The sequence below is a fragment of the Neopsephotus bourkii genome, unplaced genomic scaffold, assembly GCF_033783945.1.
Source record: "Neopsephotus bourkii isolate Nb327-2 ecotype Australia unplaced genomic scaffold, CSIRO-AGI_Nbou_v1 NB_887, whole genome shotgun sequence".
In the NCBI taxonomy this organism is placed as follows: Eukaryota; Metazoa; Chordata; class Aves; order Psittaciformes; family Psittacidae; genus Neopsephotus; species Neopsephotus bourkii.
Window position 1 is genome coordinate 3,813,481 of NW_026901381.1, and position 20,161 is coordinate 3,833,641.

General features: G+C 43.1%; 1 protein-coding gene across 5 annotated transcripts in view; it reads left to right on the forward strand.

Annotated features, from left to right (window-relative positions):
- Positions 1-17,471, forward strand: part of MAPKAPK3 (MAPK activated protein kinase 3) — a 123,288-nt gene extending 105,817 nt beyond the window's left edge. For all 5 annotated transcript variants that reach the window (XM_061357323.1, XM_061357325.1, XM_061357324.1 and 2 more), the window contains 9 exons: positions 2,489-2,628; positions 3,415-3,479; positions 5,606-5,685; positions 7,395-7,518; positions 9,036-9,111; positions 9,288-9,412; positions 11,342-11,427; positions 14,056-14,136; positions 15,634-17,471. In XM_061357323.1, the coding sequence (XP_061213307.1) occupies positions 2,489-2,628; positions 3,415-3,479; positions 5,606-5,685; positions 7,395-7,518; positions 9,036-9,111; positions 9,288-9,412; positions 11,342-11,427; positions 14,056-14,136; positions 15,634-15,792 (936 nt within the window). In that variant the 3' untranslated portion in view covers positions 15,793-17,471. The remainder of the gene's footprint in view (positions 1-2,488; positions 2,629-3,414; positions 3,480-5,605; positions 5,686-7,394; positions 7,519-9,035; positions 9,112-9,287; positions 9,413-11,341; positions 11,428-14,055; positions 14,137-15,633) is intronic.
- Positions 17,472-20,161: the final 2,690 nt, after the last annotated feature.

Sequence of the window (20,161 nt, forward strand, 5' to 3'; positions counted from 1 at the left end):
TATATCAGATGTTGCTTGGTATGAGTATCTGTTCTTTATTTTTGCATCTCCTTTTCTCTGCTTCTCCAGGTGTCATCTTGACATGAGTACATTCAAACTTGGCACTAAGGAGTACATGAAACTTGCTTTTAGGGGTGGAAAAAAGAAACTGCACCGACCTTGTGTGTATCCAAATGCCTTGTAAAAGCTCTTTAGAAAGCGAGAATCCAGTTCTGTGAAGCATTTTTCATAAGTGTTTGGTACAAACATGAAAAGAAACACCTCTGCACACTGTAGAAGCACAGGATACACAGCTTGTAGTGCAGTTAATATTTGTAAAGAGAATGGTTATGTCTCATTAGTAGCACAGGATAGTTGAGAAAGTTTTGAAGCTCAGAAGTGGCATTAATCCAGTAGCATCCAAGCAGTAGACCCTATAATGTTTTTCTAAACGGCCTGGTTAGTCCTGAGAGTGTTTGGGCTTTATTGTTGCACATGTAATTTAATGAACTTTTAAAAGAGACCTCTAGGCAACAGCCCAAACTCAGAAGGGCGGAGGGGAAAATGCTGATAGACAGTCCCACTGAGCTAGAACACAGTGGCTATGAAGGAAAAGCTGCTGAATGGGCTGATGGCTGAAAGAAGTAAAAGCAACTGGCTTGGACTTGCTAATGGGCTTTTTGTCCAAATTGGAGCCATCTCTTTCTTTAGGAAGTTATTTGTGTTGGAAATCAGGCCACAGCCAGGCTGGAGCAGGAAGGAAGAGGCGGATAGTGATCTCAAAAGGGTGTGCTTTGGGTGCAGAATGACAGCTGTGGAAGAAGTAGGTTGGCTGCGAGGGCATTGAACTTGGCAAGAAAGCTGCTTCAGCTCCTTGCACTGCTGCAGATCTGGCGTCATGCTGGAGCCTTTGGAGCAGAGCTGAGGGAGCCTGCAGGGTGGTCATGGTGCTGGGGCTCCCTGCCCCTTCACTGCTCCTGAGGCCACTCATCCCTTCCTGCAGCCTCTGTGCTTCACAAAAGTGCACTCAGCAGGGGAGTACTTGTCACCCTTTTCCTGTTCCCAGCCTCAGAAAGGGGAGAAGCCTCTTGCCTTCTGTCCAAGCGGTTCCCAAGCACTTCCCCAGCATTTTGTTAACAAGTTACAAGCCTTTCCTGCCTGGTTATAGTGTCTGTTGCTATGTTGAAGCACCACTGTAAGTTTAGGGCTGTGGTTTGGTTTGGGGTTGGGTTTTTTTCCCCAGTGATGCAAATTGTATTGGAGTCAATAAAGAAACCAGACTTTGAAACTTATTTCCTTTAAGTTTCCCTGTATTGAGAGGTGCCTGTGACACCATTTGTGCCTTAGCTTGGCAATTGGGTAAAAAAACAGTCCTAGGTCTGATTCATTGGTCCCTAATGACAAGTTACATGTTAATACTTGTTTTCAGCAATTACACTGGAGTTCTGTTTTGACCGAGACCTGATAGCAAACATGAACAAGAAGAGCTTCAGGCCAAGGCCCAATAGTGCAGCAATGGTACTTTTTGTTTTCTGTTTGAAAACAGTGTCATTGTGTGTCCCCCAGAGTTCGTGTAGTCCTTTTCCAAGGCAAATAGATCAGAGATGATTATTCTTGGCTTCTTTTTTATTCTGTTCCAGTGCATTTAGCAATGCTTTATATACCATCAGTTTTGTTGCTACTCCATCATTACAATTATCATTACTATAGGGCATAAAGTACCAAACTCAGATCACAGCTGTATTGTGTAGGAACCATACAAATGTGCAGAAAAGAGTGTCACGAAGTGTTAGTGGTGTCTAGAGAGATGACGCAGATGAGAAAAGGCATGATTCAGCACAAAAGCTCAGTTGCAGGATCTGATGCAGAGCAGTTCTTCAAACAGGCAAGGACCTCTTGTATACAACCTTGTACGCATTTCTTGTGGACAAGGTTGCAGAATCAGGAAGGATGAGCTCTTACCTCTCTAGAGATTAGCGCCTTTAAAACAACCTGGCCTTGCATGTGACCAAGAAAGATGTTCAAGCATCTAGATAGTTAAAGATCCCTTTCTGACCCTGATGGGGTCAGAAATTTGTGTAGGTCCTCACTGTTTTAAATCTCACTGAGCTGAAGGGATCTGCAGTGAGCCTAGAAGTCTCTTTTCTGGGCAGGTGGGAGGGTTATTGTCCTTAGCAGAGGGATTCTTCTCTGTTGGCAAGTGCTGCAAACAAGTAGGAAGAAATTGTGGTTTCCCATCCAGAGGTGGGAGAGATAGGTCTGTCTTCATCTGAGATTCAAGATCTCTCCTTACTGCCACTCAGGGTCCTTCCAGTTTCTGTGTGCCTCAATCTAGGAAGCTGGACAGTCCAGAGATAATGAAAGTCTTATGATGGATTGTCATCCTTTGGCTGGAGAAAGGGCTAAGAGTAGCTTTTGCCACCGTCTCCGAGCTCAAATACCTGTAGGTGCCAATTTAAAGCAGAATGATACTGCCTGACTGACGTTTCTGTCTCCTATTTCTTTACAGCTCCTGTATGACAACCCAAAAGCCCGTCAGGAAGTAGAGTATCATTGGCGAGCATCAGGGTGTCCCCACATTGTCCATGTTCTGGATGTTTATGAGAACATACATCATGGAAAGAGATGCCTCCTCATTGTCATGGAATGGTATGCACCAGCAGCAGCCTCCACCAAGCATTGCCCTTTGAGGGGGTGGAGGGAATGGGAGAATATGTTGGCTTAGGTGGCAGCTGGGTGAGCTTTCTCAGCAGTGGGGTTTGGGTTTGCACAGCAAACCTTTTGCTGTCTTTATGGAACTGGTAGGGAAATGTAGAGCTGCTTCAGCATCTTGTATGAGAAACCTTAACTGAAAATAAGTTTTCCTTGTACTCCATGTCAGTTGTCCTCATTAAAACATTGACTTATTAATAGTCTTAAGAGATATGTCTCTACAAATATGATGTTCTTTGATTGTGATTGTCATCGATTTCGGATGTAAATCCAGTGATCTGACGTTCCTTTCTGCTATTATTTTGACTTGACTTGTAATACCACAGTTACTGTTGTCTTCACTGGGGACAAATTATCTTTGCTTCCTTCTTTCTTTTGCTTTTCTCTCCAACCCTTACAAAAAAACAGCCTCCCAGTGCCAGCATATCTGACTTCCAAGCTTCCTTGTGACTGGGTACATTAAACTGAAAGCATCAGAACTCCTTGGTCTTGTTTTCAGTTTATTGTTACTGTTTTGTTTTCAGTTTATTCCATATCAGAATGGCTTTGTGCATTGATTCAAATGAGTGTGGTGTTCAGGAAGCATTGGCATAGGAGGCAGCGTGTAATCTTTTGTAATCTGTTCCTGCTGTGGTTCTGTGTGATTGTATGGATGCATAGTCAGATGTCAACTTGATCTTTTCTGCTCTTGTAAGGTGGGTTTTTTTGTGCTCTTTGTTTCAGCATGGAAGGAGGAGAGCTGTTTAGCAGGATCCAGGAGAGAGGGGATCAAGCTTTCACTGAGAGAGGTGAAGTTCACAAGTTTAAAATTGAAGTTTGTGAAAGATTGCTTCTCTCTTTCTCTGTCCCCTTGCTTAGTTCCCTTACAGGATTTTTTCTTTGATTTAGGTAATTATTTATTTGTTTTCTATTGAGCTCTGTATTAAGCAGTTATTTTTCAAAATCCCTGAAGATCAGGAATTACCAGAAATGACCAAGTTCAGGCACAGTGTGGAAGGTTTAGAGGAAAACGCTTCATACAGATCTGCTCAGCTTCTTCATTTCTGAGCCACCGCAGCCTCTGTTGCTCAAGTCCCTGGTCTCCTGCCAGACCACCTCTAACATGATCAGCACAGCTCCTGCTGTGATTTCTCTTCTGGCTGCCCCTCAAGCAGCATCACTGTGCACAGCTATACTGTGAGGTGATGAACATAATGAGCAAATCACTTTCGATGAAACATCTCTTAGTCAAGGGTTTTAAGTACTACTTGAAAGGAAGTGTTATTAGCCACACTGTAAACAAGTCTGCTTATCTATACAGGGACTACGTGCAAATTGAAAGACCTCCTATGAGTCAGTGACAGAGCTTGCAATAGACTAGTCTTGCCATTTTTATTCTCTTAGCTATATATTATTTGCAGAGTACCACAGGTGTACTTGACGGTGGTTCTCCTCGTCCAGTCACAACAGATAAAAGCTTGTTTCTGCTCAGGAGTAAAATTGTTAATGTTTGTAACTAGCATCCTGATAAAATGAAGACAAATTTACACCTGAACTTGTAAATTACTGTGGCTGGTTTGCAAGTCTGGTGTAGATGCCAGGGATTGGTTTTTTTTTTGATCCTGTGTTTTGCAGCCTTTAAGTGGTATTAGAGACTTGTGCAGGGAAAATGAGCATTTTCAGGAACTTTATTTGTTCCTCTCCAAAATGCCAAATTCCAGGAGGGAAGCTGGTTCTGTGATCATTAGTGACCCCACTCTGCTAAAAACATGGTTTTTCTACATTAAATAGCGTTGTATAGCATTCTAAATACTTACTCAGAAATCATCTGGGAGTCTTAAACAGAAAAACCGCCTCCATTCTTTCCTGAGATAAATGAGCCCAGTTCCACTGGATTCCCCAGGTTCACTGGCTGTATATATATCAGCCACAACTTCCCATTAGGAGCCATGCGTTGTGACTTGGGCCAGGAAGGAGGTTTTTCCATGAAGGAGATGAGTGTTTGTGCCTTCTGATTGCCCTTGCCTGCGATGGTGCAGTTTCAGTCTCAAGCATGTGAAAAAAGGTTCCAGGTTGCAGTATGAGAATTTCTCTCACTACTGCAGCTGAGGTTTCTGCCTATGCAGAAAACAGAGGATGCAGCTATGTTGCTAATCGTTTCCCTGTCAGCAGAGGTGTAATATAATGCTCACTTAATACAATGGGAATGTCACTCCTCCCTGCTCTGAAACCTTTCCCTATGTAACTGAACTCTTCCAAGCTTCAAGAGTGCTGCTGCTGCAAGGCAGCTCACCAAACGCTGCAATTTCCCACTGGGGTTACACTGAATTTTCAGAACAGTGTTTCCAAGGTGGCAATTTGGGCTTTGCAGAATTGAACGGATGATTTTGTTTTTCCTGAGGAAAAAAACTTCTAAAGGCAGTGAGGAATGAAGATGTGACTGATCCTAAAATGGCTGTGTTGTTCTGTTGCTCTATTTTTAGAAGATCTGTTAGATCCTCCTCTTGCCTATTACTCCTGAACTAGAAGCTGAGAGTGAGACTTCTGTCTTGGGCAGTGGAGGCCATGTCCTGGACAATCAGGGACATGTCCTGGTGGGGGCTTCTTTCTCCTCACTCTTGCATGTTGCTTGCATACCTGCTCTGCTCTTGCTGCTTTTCTGGCAAGCAAAGGAAAGCCCAGCTTTACAAGCTCATAAAAAGCAGGATCTCAACAGTTCCGTTCGGTGCCTTCTCAGGAGGAGCAGCCCAGGAATTAGGGGGAATGGTTGCCTGCAAAACCAAAACACAGCTGTTAGGGCTAATTTTAGGTTTTCTAGTCTTGACGCTAGCCCTGTATTCCAGCAAGCTGTTTGTAAGTCGTAAGCATTCCTAGGCATGTCCCTGAGTTACGGTGGGAATGTTAATGTGACCTTTCTCTAAAATTGTATTTATAGAGGCCTCTGAAATAATGAGAGACATCGGGACAGCCATCCAGTATCTGCATTCAATGAACATTGCCCATAGAGATGTCAAGGTGAGGCCTGAAGGCGTGTGGGCAGGGAGAAAAAAGCATAAGGTAGAAAAATAAATGGGCATTGGTGGTTTAAATAGACTTAGGGGTACAATCAGGTGGTCAAAGTGTTCCACTTCCTGTGCCAGCATGAGAAGGGTTCTCTTCACCCCTAGTGTGCAGCTAGGTAAAGGTCAGAATAGCTAGCTGTATGTTAATGCCTTCCAGTTGTGTACAGGATGCAGAGGAATTTCATAATAGGTGGTTAATTAAAAAGCCTACAATCCAGTTAATTAACAAGAAAATAACATTGCCTGAAGTAAACTTATACTGGATGCTATACCTCGATGCACAGCCTTTACCAGGTTTGAGCTGTTTTTAGGATCCTACTTGTGTAAAAAAACAATCCATACCCCCCAGACCCACAAAACAAACAAAAAATCCTCTTTTCCTTCAGAAACAGGAGAACCTGTATGTGTGGGAGGAATAATACCAATTCCATGCATCCGAACCACTTTAATAGTATATGTAAATGTTTGGGAAATGGGGAGTTTCCCAGTTCCTACCAAGTGGACCTGTGTTTTATTAGACACAGTTTGTACACAGATCTTGTCGTGGAGATTTGTCAGGGTCTGTAGTGTCGTGTTTTGGTTTCATTCTGTGAAGAGCAAGGGCAAGAGAGCTGCACCGAGGGGGTTCCAGCGCAGTGGTGAGGCAGTGCGGTGAAGAGCAGGTTGCATAATGGTAGACTGAGGCACCTGATTGATTCTGCAGCTCTGAGTTTCTGAATTCTCTACAGATGCTTCTGTGCGTTTAGCTGGAGGGAGAGCTGTCGTCGCTCAGTGTCGCTGAGTGGGATGTTTGAGGGTTCTTTAGGTAGGAACTGGAGAATGACTGAACAGTTTAGACTAAAAATCTGCTCACTTTTGTGGAGCTGTGTGCCATTGCCTATCCCACCACAGAAACCAAAGCACTTAGCCCCAAACACCCCCTAACCACACTCAATGCACTCCCATAGAAATGGTTCCAGTCCTAAATCCTGTTTTCTTTCTAGTCCTTCCTTCTGTATGTCCCTAAACACTAACATGCGAGAGGCTGTAGCTTCCTTAAAACTTAAGAACTGGAAAACAGGTTCTGGAGATGTGCTGTTGTCCCTGCTCTTGTGCACAAGCACTTGTATACTTCCCTCTGTGCCACTTCTGGTTTTGGAGAGCCTTTATGGAGTATGAAGCTAGAATGGAGTTAAATCTGGTTTCACGAGGCAGAGGTGGGAGGTGGGTGGCAGGAAGGAGGCTGTGTCTGTATCAGTTAGTTCTGATGGAGTTGTGTTAGTTGTTCATAGAGGGTTTGGATGATGACTTCTCTTGTCTTCCACACTAGCTACTCGAGTGTGGTGCAGAGTGCTGTCAGATCAACTGGTGTGTTGATCAGACAGAACGGTCCTAGAAAAGCATGTAAGTTAGAGAGGGGTTCAAGAATCTATTGGACCTGATGAGAGTCTTGTGATTTGCTCTCCTAAATACCATGTCAAGGAGGATGTTGATCCTTAGTGGGAGCAAAAATGCTACATGTTGGGAGGGTACTTTCTGCATGCCATGGTGGGGGTGTGTGGGAGAAGTAACAAGACACAGATGCTGGTGATGATCCAGGCAAGTGAGAATGGTTTGATCTCTGAGCTCATTAGAGGTATCTCTTCCTTGTCCATTTTATGCTTTCTCTTGGTGGTCTTTCAGCCTGAAAACTTGCTTTACACGTCTAAAGAGAAGGATGCTGTACTCAAACTCACAGACTTCGGCTTTGCCAAAGAAACATCTGTAAATGCACTGCAGACCCCCTGTTACACTCCTTATTATGTGGGTAAGTTATCCAAATGCATTGTTTTTGTCTTTCGTTCTGTCATCCCTCCCCTTGTAGTGGGCCCTGTGGACTGTAGGAATGGATGGGAAACCTTCTATTGTGGATGTAATATAAAGAGGTAGCCTGCAGAATTTGAACTGGGGTCCAACCCTAGCCTAGTCTGGTTCCAGTACAGTTCAGTGCTCCTGCTTTCTTCCTTGGTTGCAAAGAAAACAGCCTTAACAGGGGACACAGATGAGGATCAAGGAGAGAGAACATGTTGCCTCTGATTACACTTTGAGTAATCCTGATGTTCTCTCTGAGTGATGTGATAAAAGCCACAATTGAACTCTGCTTCATGATTGTTTGTTTCCTTGCAAAACTCCCCTTAGCCTAACTAGTGCAATAGGAGCGAACCAGGAGAGCGCTGCCTCAGGTATAAAGCTTCTTAAATCTGGCAAATGTAGGAGTTACTAATAAAAGACCAATGTGACTTAATCACAGCTAAATTTTTGCCTGTATTTTTGTCCCAACACAGGGCAGTGTGTAATGAAAGCCACAGTCGGCTGTCCTTTCTGCCCTCATTTTAGAGTACATTGATTTTGGTCTTTGAGTGGATAGTCATTTTCCATATGGTATGACTGAGGCAGTCCACACTTGGAATTTCATTGGAGAAAAAAAGGTGCTTTTTTTAATTATTGTTTTTGGAAGAATTATTTCTACTTCACAATGTAAGTTTTATAGGGTTTTTTTGTATTGAAAAATATTGTTATTCATTGTTAGCAGCTAATTACAATAGCAGGATTTTTTTCTGGTGGTTTCTTCTATATTTTTGCAAGATGGGATTAGTGATAAAATGTGGAGGAATTCACAGATATAGGTTTTTATGCCTTTATATTTGTTTATAAACAAGCTGACATTTCCCTTCTTAGCACCTTTTTTATAAACCAGCATGATTGCTCATATGTCTAGAGAATCATTTTCCTCACAAAATCAAGCTCCCTGCCAGTTCACCTGCCTCAAGGGAAAGAAGCAGCATCCTCTCTAAATGGGTATCTCTATTCTTTCGTTACTTAGTGAAAAATATAATACTCTGGAGGCCAAAGTAAAATAGAGTGCTCTGTAGTTGCTGGAGCTAAGCACACTCCAGCTAGGTATCATTCAAAAGTTTATCACAGCTCAAATAGGTCTTTTCTGATTTTTGGAGCATATGCTCCTGCCTCTCTCAGTGCAGTGTCTCCCTGTACACATTTAGCTATAGCTCCTTCTGCTTTTCTGTAATCTTAGTACTCTCTTGAGCAGAGAGACACAAAGGTGAAGAGTAGGGCATTTTGCCAACTCCATCCCTCCTGGTTTAAAGCTGTATCAGATGTGTCTAGGAACTTGTCAATAGAAAATACTACCCAGTTCCTGCAGTGAGTTACATTTTTTTTAATGCATCTGATGCTTGTTGTTCAAGTGTGTTGCTATTTATAAGGTGATGAAGATGAAAGGTGACATCTGGTGCTCTGTTCATTTCTGGTTTTAATCTTCTTCAGCCCCAGAAGTCCTTGGTCCTGAGAAGTATGACAAGTCATGTGACATGTGGTCCTTGGGTGTCATCACATATATTCTGTAAGTATTTGGAAAGAGGCTTGATGAACACAAGGACGCATCTTGTCAAATCCACACTTACCAGTAATGAGTCACTAGGAGCATGCAACCTGCAGAAGAATATGAGCTTGTATGGGACTTTTTAAGAGCTGAAAGGACTTTCCGAGTTCTAAGAGTTCTCTTGTCCACTCTTTCAGCCTGTGTGGGTTCCCTCCATTCTACTCAAACACTGGTCAAGCCATTTCTCCAGGGATGAAGAGAAGAATTCGGATGGGGCAATATGGATTTCCCAATCCAGAGTGGGCTGAGGTATCAGAGGAAGGTAATGATGAGCATGTGTGTGGTGGTGTGCTTCTAAAAGCCTGTCTTAGGTTATGTTTCCTTTTGGTTTAGAACTTACATTATTTTTTGTAAGATGATACAGAGAATGATTGGAACTTAGATACTGGCAGCAAACAGTGCTACAGAAAGTAAATGACTACTGAAAACTTCCAGGTTGCAGCTAATGCTAGTGAATGCTGAGATTAAACCCTCTGGAAACAGAAGTCTTTAATCCTGAGAAAGGAGACTGTCAGGACAGCTGCAATGCAAGCTGAGCTGGAAGAAAGGCAAACTGTATTAAGAAATTATTCAGTCTTTGCTCTCCTTGGTGATGCAGCCCGCAAGGATGGCAAGTTTTCCTGCTAGCTTTTTGTGACGTGGGAACCTGCCAGCACCACTTAAATGAAGGTCAACAATTTATTTTGTATAAATTGTTGACCAAAATCTGCTGCTGTTCAGCTGTGACTTGGATGGGCTCAATCCAATGTCCTGCAAGTGGATGTTTTTGATACCCTCTTATTCTGACAGTCTGATAAGCTGGAAGTCTCACCTGCCTTTCCTATTAGAGAGGAAGGTCAGCAACCTCTGAGCATGTCTTTCTAACAAGCCCTTTACATTGGTGTTGCTTGCATCCTGTTATTGTCCGCTGTTTAGCAATAACAGATTACTGACCTGTGGCATTTTAACCCCTCATCGGATCTCATGGCTGCATGTACAGCACAGGCTACTGAGCATTAATAAGGAAGATGTTTTATTTGGAGGTTTCTGACTTAATATTTTGGCTGGCTTGGCTCTTGTTCTTATTACAGCAGTTAGTAAAATTCTAGGGGACCTCAGTGAGAGAACATGCACTTGGAAAATTTGGAGGGTTTCTGTGTGCTGAGTGAAGATAGGTGCCCGCTACCTTTGAACATATTAAATCAGCTAGTTTATGTGTATTCTGTTAGGATGATCAGGCACTTTCAGCAGACTGCTTCTTTTCCCTCTTCTGTGTTTTTCTTGTCATTGCATCAGCTGTGGAGACTTCCTCTGAATTCCTCTCTAGCTTCTGTAATAATTTTAATGGGTTCTTTCTGTGGTGCCCCCTTTTTCTTTCCTTGTACATTCTAGATTCTAGGTAATCTCTACTGCAAAACTCTTTTGCGGCCTCACTTGACAAACTTGTACCTCTGGCAGCTCCTTACAAGCATTTAGTCATGCTGCATTTGATGTTTCTGAAAGAGAACTCTTATTCAGAAGGTTTTTTAGGTTATCCCAAGGAAGTTATGTGTAAGTCTAAATAATGTTCCTTGGATGCAGTGTTTCCAGTATGTCCACCTGCATTAATGAAGCTCTTGTCTAGACTCTCATCATCTCGTATCTGCTACTTAGTACTCCTGCTTTGGCAGATACCATTTTCACAGAAAGCTGCTGCAAAGCTTGTTTGTGCAATCCATTTCTTCTTTGTTGTCCTTTTAGTGGCCTCTGGGTTGTCAAAAGTATGTTGTCCTTTTCTTTTCCACAGCTTGTGCTAGTTTATGTTGTGTGTCATTTCTCAAAACATCAGCTTATGCATTCATTCAGCCCATAATGCCAAGCTTGTTAGCATCTTTCAGACAGGCAGCGTAGCAGCTTTCTGTTCCTGTGTTTCTCTTTTTCTCAAGTTCTTGCTCTCCAGACAGTTGATTTGGTGATGTAGATGGCATAGCTGGAATCCCCAGTCCTTTGTCTTTCCTTTGTACCTCTTGTTTTGAATGTTTTCTTACTCTGACTCTTTAAGCATAGTAGCCTACGACACTGTACATGGCTTCTTAACATGCTAATAGCCATAGGTAGGTGTTTTGAGTTCTGCAACATTATCTTTCTTCATTTAGCAGGTCTTTGCATTCGCAAGGTTATTTGGGAACACAGCAGTAGGCTACAACATGCCTTGCTGGTCTTTTTTTTTCAGCCAAACAACTGATTCGCCATTTACTGAAGACTGACCCGACGGAGAGGATGACAGTTTCTCAATTTATGAATCACCCTTGGATTAATGTGAGTTTCAGATCTCTTTTCCTGAGATGAATTCTTGCTTGCGGAACTTACTGTGCTTTGTGGAGCTACATGTAAGAGGAGGCTGATGATTACTGCTAATAACTCAATTAACTTACTGTGCCCTCCACAGAGGGTCATCTAACCAAAGACCCACAATTCTTCTTGGTGTTACTAGAGGACATACAGAGAGACACCCACAAGAGCATTCTTGGAAGCAAAAGTCGAATGTATCTCTATCTCCTGTGAGCAGGCAGTCACTGTTTGACTCTGCAGCGTATGCATGTGTTACTCTCTTCAAAAATACAAACTCTATGTACTTACTTCATCAGTGCAGGATTTGAAGAGAGATATTATTAGTGGTCTCAGGCACCATTGTGCATAGCTGTGTTAGTGTGAACACAGTCCTCTGCTTAGTGGGGATTCTCATCCTTGGCAGAGTTTGGAAATGCTGGAGGGAGGAGTGAGGTCTCGGCTTAGTGCCCTGGGACAGATTGCCAGGTAGGGTGGTACACAGAGCTATTAACGGTCCCAGCTCAGGTTTCATTCCCTGACATGGCTGTATTTACTTTTCCTTAAAAAATATTTTGGGGTTTAACCCCCCCCAAACAAACAACTCTAATAATACAATATTAATTATTTCAAGCAAGAGACAGGAGTCCCAGGAATTACCAGGATATCATCTCTGAGTTTCAGGATATCATCTCTGCTCTGCAGGTGTCACTCAAAATAATAGCTTGTTCTTCTCACATTTGTGCCTGAAAGGACACCGGTCTTGTTCTCACTGCCCAAAAAATCATCAGTCAGGAGCAGGAGCACGTGTACTGCTGTTTCTCCCATAGTGCTTTCTCTGTCTTTGCTGACCCTCAGAGGTAGGTGCAGAGAGAGGCAGCATTTCTATAGTGTCTCTTGGAAGATCTGAAAGCCCTTAGAATGATACAGAAATGTAGCTGTATAAGATCCCAGTGAAGGAGATTTAGAATTGGAAAAGCTGAGAAATTGAAGTTACAAAAACTCCCTAGAACTAGAACAGAACCTAGACAATGTTTCTGTCTTTTCTAACCAAATAAAATTGTAATCACTGTTCAGAATAAATACCTCCAGCTTTAAGTGTTTGAAGACCCAAGAAGGAGGTGTTTCAGAAGTCAGCAGGCGATGAATTTCACAGAATGAGTGCCTAATAGCTAAGGAAGCTACCACCTACAGTGACACATGTTACTTGAAATATGCATATAACCAATTAATGAGGAGGAGATTAGAGACAAGGTCTATAGATTCTGCTGCACCAAAGAGCCGGGCTAGAATACTGTTCCTGGAAGAATGCTCTAGGAGCTGCAGGTTGGCATTTTTTATTGCTGAACCTATTGTTCCCCTGAGGCAGAGGGAGGGAAGGGGAAAGACCGACATAGTGAATGCCTCTGTTCTTCTTTTTCCTAAATCCTAAAGTGGGAACATGTCGGGGGTGATGTCTTGCACAAGCAGGGAAGGAGGATGTTTGTCTTTCCTCTTTTTTATTATTTTTGTCATTTTGTCATTATTTTGTCATTTTGTCATTAAATGGATACAGAAGTATTATTGTGGACTATGCAAAAATTGGCTGTTATCTTGTAAGTAAGATTGTTTTATCAAGCAGCAGCTCACAGCAGATAGGAGGGCACCTGCAACACCTCCTCAGGGACACTACTAAAGCCTGTCAGCTGGTTTTCTATTTCTCTTGTCCCAGCTGGACTTGATAGAACTATACCTGGACAGCTAGGAGCCTTTCCAGAGCATGCAGGATTCATGATTTCTTCTGTAACTACTGCAGTGCTGGTGTTAGCTTGGTGGGGTCTAAGTACTGCTTCCAGTGTAATGCTTATTTTACAGTGATGTGTACAGGAATCTCCTTAGACTTTGTTGATATGTAGCTGTGTCTAGTGTAGGATGCCAGCAGACAGCAAGTTTGGGTAGAAAGCATAAGGAAGATAGAATATCCAAATGAAATTACAAGACTGGTAAGAAAATGCCATGATTCTTGTTGAATTTAGCTAGGGAACTGTCCTTTGTGTTTTAGAAATTGTACCATATTCGAATTTAAAGTATCTACTGATCTTCCATGGCAGTTGAGCATAGATCTTGGTTTTATGTGGAAGAGCATCTCAGGTGATTCGTTGTCTTCTGAACTGTGCCTTACTCTGAATAATGGTATAATTTCCCCTTTTGGGCACATTTATGATCTGATGAACTGGCAATCTTAGTTAATGTATATGTACAAGAAAATAGGTCCTAACACAAATCCTAGAAGATAAAGGTCAGTTAACCACTTTAAAACATTGGCTAATGAACAGTGAAATGCCAGATAAAATCTAAAATGAACATAAAAATTTATCCAGCACTTGGCTGAATTGGAGGGGAGCAGAGTCAAAGAAACTTGGCACTGCTTCCCCTTTAAAGATACTGTTAGGTGGTGACTACAGTCCTTTTCTACCTCACACATGACTTTGCTTATAGAGTGCTTAAAAGCATGAATAATGAGGGCTACTGAAGGACATTAGGTAGAGGTTTATGTCCTCCATGCGCATAGGAGAACAAGCAGTTACTTCCCAAATGTGATTTTGCACAACACTTGTTTTGTGTTTTCCCTTTTCTCAGAGATCAATGGCAGTGCCACCAACCCCTCTTCATACTGCACGGGTTCTGCAAGAGGATAAAGACCACTGGGATGAAGTTAAAGTGAGTCAATCTGTAGTTCAGATTTCTTGAAGTCAAATCTGGTAGGAGATTAAATAGGCTGGCTTCTCCTTGATCCTTGGAGATCATGGCTAGTTTGAATACAACCGTGTTTAACAAGGGAAGCATAAACAGTCTTGGTTAGAACAGTAGTCTATGTAACTGTTAAAAACCAGAATGCTATTTGAGCTTCATCTGACATCCTTGCAGCTGTGCCAAATGTCACAGGTATTACTGTTGCTACCTGTTGAGCCCCTGTATGTGATTACAGAGAAGGGACAGTATTGAGGGAGTCTGAAGCTTGTTATAGTGAAGAATATGATGGTAATGCAGGGGGACAGGGTGGGATGGTTGAGCTACGTTCTGGTTTTCTGCTCTGTTCCTATATTGTAAACCAGCATTAAATAGCCTTAGCCTTGTTGTGACATCAGAGGGGAGAAAAACAATGTATCTGTCTTTCCCTTAATCTAACTAGGTGCCTCACCTACAGTTTGTAGTGATGACAGCTGAATGCTTCCTGCAAAGTGAAACTATAGAGCAGATAAAAGTTGTTTGCAAGCCTTAACTCTTTCCTGCTGGCCTTTATCAGGTTGGCATGCTTTTACAATTAGTTCTGAATTTTCTCCACTTACAGTGCTTGGCATGTTGATAATTGCAACATTCCTGAGGTGTATTTTACTGATTTTATTTAAATTAATGATGTATTTCAATGGATTTAAATCAAATTACTGATGGCACGGATGTACCCTTACATAGCTCAACAGGCTCAGGTGTCGAGCTGTGTAATAGGAAAATTTCAGAGACCTAGGTAACTTTCGCTGCCTAAATCAAAGAGATCAAACAGATCTTTTCGCTCAGCCTTCTTCATTTCCATTCTTGTGCTTTGTCTAGGTCCCAGAGGTATTCCATTGGGCCACCGACATTCCCATAATATTTAATCATTTTCCCTCTCCTGAACTAAATGCCTAGATGTTCATTAACATCTTGTTCACAACCTAATCTGAAAGTTTTAAATTTGCCTGCAATTAAACATTAATTCAAACTAAGGAAGCATGTGAATTTGAAGCACATAATCTTAAGCAACTTTATGTGGGCTCTTTATTCCGGCTCCTGCTACCCTAGTTTGGTGAGAGAGCAAGGCAGGCAGCGTTCAGAGTCTGGTACAGGCAGTTCCAGCTCAGAGGCTGATGGAGGCCCAGAGCCAGGCAGTAGGAAATGCTGTGCATAGAGACATGGTGGAATTTAGGCCAGTGGAGTGTGGTCCTGCGTGCTCATGTATGAAACACTGTGTGAATAGCTCCTCCTGAATGAGTCCATGAGTAGAACGAAGCCTTTAGTCACAGTCCACCGCAGCAGGAAGGGCTCAGCTATTTCTGGCCGTCGTGTAACAGAGGGTTCCTTTTTGTGCTTTCATCTCCTGGCAGTAGTGCAGTAGTGGGGGGAAAGTGGCTGCATGCTCACTGCCTCAGGGGTTTCAATACATTGCTTCCTTGGTTTCAGGAGGAGATGACCAGTGCTTTGGCTACCATGAGAGTGGACTATGATCAGGTGAAAATCAAAGACTTGAAAACATCCAACAACCGCCTCCTGAACAAACGCCGTAAGAAACAGAAGCAGGCAGGCACCTCTTCTGCAGCCCCGGGGTGCAATAACCAGTGAGAAGCCAAGGACCTGTGGGTGGAGGGTAGAACTTAAAAGGAACAACTGAAAATCAGTCTGATCAACTCGGTCCGTACCACAAATCTGGGCAATGAGATCATGAAGAAGCTATCTTGCCAAGAGGGAGCAGTGGGAATGATTACATTTTTCTAACTTGAATCGGGGCTTTGCTTTTCAAGTCTAACATATATGACATGATTCTGCTGCATATTGCTGGGGAAGGGACAGTAATACCAGAAATGTTACGGGTTTTTGTTCTGGCTTTGATACTGTTGGATGAGAGGAAAGATCAGGTGGAAGTCTCAGAATACAAATGCACTGAGGCCTTAACAGCCGTCTACAAGAGTAACTTCTGCTACTGTTTTAAACTTGGGAATAGAAAAATGCTGAGTGTTCTGCTAGGAGAGTTTAGTAGTTCAAACATGAGTAGTGAGAAAGGAGAATGTCACTGCTCTTTATACAAGTAGCATGGGTGCAGCTCTATTATGGATGCATCTGGACAGCATTTCATGTTAGAGTTGGTAATAGTCAGTTATTTCCAAACTTACCTCCTATAGTTACAGAATATCACCTCTAAACAGTAATCAGTTATTCCTGTTACAGGAAAAAAAGCATCCATACATTTCCATTTTTATAAAAGTCTTCCTCTGCGCTCATGTGAAGATTTCAGTTTGTCTTGGATTCTCATTTGATAACATGTAAGTTTTCTAAATTGTAACCATTGTGTCATGTCTGTGCCAGTCACATCCCTCTCTTGTAATGTTTTTAATTTAAATAGTACTTTATGTGAAGAGTTTAATAAGGATTGAATTAGTTGAAAGTATCCTGCAGAGAATATTGCTGTTCCTCTTGGATCCATAACCTCTAGGGTGTGCAACTGGACATGCAATTGTATGCAAGAGACTGCTCTAGAAGAGAGACTTCTGAAATTCAGGAAGAAGTGGTAAATGCATGTCCTGTGAATGGACCCTGGTGTCTGCCAGCATCCCTTCTGGTAATTACCTCCAGGTCCTGTGCCTGACATCTGATGATCGTAACAAGTTTTGGGGTGCTGGGGTTGGTTTTATTCCTGGGGTCAGGGAGGGGAGGATGCTACTTTATTTGCAGTGCTTTGTCAGTGTTTCTGCATCCAAAGATTTTTGCCACCTAAGAGAGATCACCTTTGGGTATAACCACCTATTTTTGCCCCCCATCTTTTGTCTTTATTTTATGGGATTGTAGCTTTGGTTTGCTGATTTGTTTTACTTTGTGGTCAGAATAGTTCCTCTCATTGTATTTTGGTTGTTTGGGTTTTTTTGGTTTCAGTTGTGGGGTTTTTTTTGAAGTTGAGGTGAAACAAATATTTGTGAAAGTATTATCAGAGTCTGGGGTGAGAATCCTGTGCTTCCAGTGGTGCAGGCAAAAATGACAGTGTGGTAGGCACACAGGGTACTGTAGTGGTAATGGGCTCAGAAGAATGTTGAAGGTTAAAAAGGAAAACAAGGCACCAGAGAGGATCCTAATTCCCACGTCTGACTGCCAGATTTGGTCACTCCCAACAAAGATCAGCTCAAGGCTTTGGACCTTTTCTGGGGAGCCCCCTTCCCACCTGCAGAATGTTGGATGAGACTTCCATTCTTCTCTGTGAACTGGCCCTAGGGTTTTATAAACTGATTTTAATAAATCATGTTATAACATTCCTTCCTCCTGTTATCCCTGATTTGTTGAGATGCTGCAGAATTTGTATTGCTTTGTAAGGTACATCTGTGTTGAAGGTGATGGGAAAGGAGAGAAGGAACGTGTTCAATGATGTCCATGTTCAAAGGCTACCCAATCTGGAGTGGTTTTTAAGATTACAAGGATTTGGTTTGAAAATCAGCCCCTGCAAAAAATGTGTTTTAGAATTATTTTGTGAATATGGGTATTTCTGTGATTATAGCATGTCCTGGTATGTGACCCCTCTGAATTATGCAACTATTATTCACTACCTATAAATTATAACACAAAGAGCCATGACATGTTCAGGGTGCAGCAGTTGGCATTAGAGCCAGATCCAAGTTTCTGCCCCTTTACCCCAATTTTTGAGGGTGCTGAGTACATGACTCCCACCTTCCCATCTCTGTGCCCCACCTGGGATACATGCTCCCCCCTGTCCTAGTTCATAGGGCAACCTGTGGGTAATGCAGGATGTCCTGGCTGCCTTGGGTGCTGAAACTGTTGCAGCCCATGTTTTTGCTACTCTCTTGCCCAAAGTTTGAGCAGGAGCACTCAGTTTCCGGTTGGCATCTTGTCGGTTTACTCTGGACCTTGAAGACTTATCTGTTCCTGAGCAGTTTTCCATGGGGAACTATAAAGCTCATCTGGGCCTGATTCCTTCCTGTGGGGCTCCAGCACTGCAGTTCACAAGCTGGATTGATGAAGTGATGAAATTGGGGACAGCACCTTCAGCTTCAGACCCTGTATAGTAGAACAATACCATCTCATTAAATTTGGACTAATAGTTCTTGCCTTCTACCCTGCAGTGACAACATCGAGGAATACTGTAAAGCCCGGCGAAAACCTGAGAAGGGCCTCAAAATGGCAGACATGGAAGTGTATGCAAGTATTGTACCAAAGTGTGCTGATTTTACTGAAGGAAGGAGGCAGCTCCTTGGGAAGCTGGGAAGCAGCTGAGCTGCAGTGTATGCACCCTCAACCTGCCATCCAGCTTGTGACACAGCTGCCTCCTGTGGCACAGTGGTGTCAGGGGGTCAGAGCTTTGTGTTAACTGTGTCTGAGCCAACTGGAGCTCTGAGAATGTGCCAGGGCCCTGGTCTGGGGGCTGTGTTTGCTGCCACCCCTTCCTGGGGGTGCGTGTGTTCCCCCAGCAGCGTTTATGTCTCTGGGCATGTCTGTACCCCCCTGCAGACACCCGTGTGTGCGTGTGTGTGTGTGTGTGGGCACAGCGCAGCCTCCGCTGCCTGTGTGCCCCTCTGCTGCTGCAGGGCCCTGGCTGCTGCGCTGGGCACCGGGGCTCTCCCAAAAGCTCCCACAGCTCCTATAGCTGGCATCGATCACATCCCAAACCCGCAGGATCTCGGGCTCTGTGTCACATTCGTGCTCTTGCCAAAGCCTGCAGGGAGCCCTGCCTAGGGCTAGCACTTGCGCTTTGCCCTGCAGGAGCCTGGAGGAGGAGGTTCATGTGTAGTTGTGCAGCAGAGCTTTCCCTTCTGGCTGCTAGCTCTGCTAGATGAAGGGCCCGCCTTCTAGCCGCATTCACACTGAACTCTGATGTGCTAGTGGTGGTATTTGGGTCTTGCCTCTTCCCCCAGCCGTATAATATAATGGTCTTTTTAGAACCTGCTCCTTAGGATCCAAATTTATAGCCTGTTTTTAGAAAGGATAAGCTATTACAGAGCTGATTGTACATTTGCATATTCATCAGCCATATAGAGGAGGTAAAGAGCTGGGAAGAGAAAGAAGAAATGAATGGTCAATAGAGAAGGAGCCGAGGAGAACACAGATTAAAAGGTCTATTTATTTTTTTTGCAGCAGAAGCTAAAAAAGGGCTGTGCACAATTCCCCACCCCCATTCCTTTTCATAGCAATTGCTTCTGGACCACTGCTTCCCCTTGTGTTTCTCGGCACTGTACTCCTCATAGACATGCATTCTTACTCACAAGTGCACTTTCTCTGACTCACACTCAAGTGTGTACGCAAGCACAGATCAGATTCTCTCCCTCACTTTTCCATTTCTTGCACTACACAGTTTCTTACCTCTTAGACCACGTGTGCCATAACATGAACCTTTTTTTGAGGTGGTACAATTAAAAACCAACATTGGTGGCAAGCTCTTGGCCTACTTCTGTGGTTTTCTATTTGTCAAAACCCAGCGTGCAGTCCTGGGATTGCTTTTCCCTCTTAACACTTCACTGCCTAGAGTCTGGAGGCCCAATTATGTAACTGCTTCTGACTTGTCTGACATGAGGGATAATGAGAATGCCACATGCTCAGTTTGATCTAATTTCCCGTCCTCTTTTTCAATTCAGACTTTATTTGGTCCATGTTTAGACAAAGGCACTTTTGAAAACAGGAAGATATAGAGATGAGGAGAAATCTGAAGCTTTTAATTCCTTGACCATGATCATAAGCACCTGCACTGTTTTAAACCTGTGCTGAAGGTAGGGAAGAGGTGTTAATCTGAATCCAGCTGCTTTGATATATTTCCATGCTTAGCCTAAGGATAAGGCCATCCATGGGAGCCAGCTCTGCTATACTTAATGGGGTAAAACTTGTACTTGAGGATGTACGCCAGCAAATTGACCAGTGCCTTTTCACACTCTCAGCCACAGGGAAAAGAGAGTGAAGGCAAGAAGGGAATGGATTTACATGTTTTGGAGAGGTTTTTTGT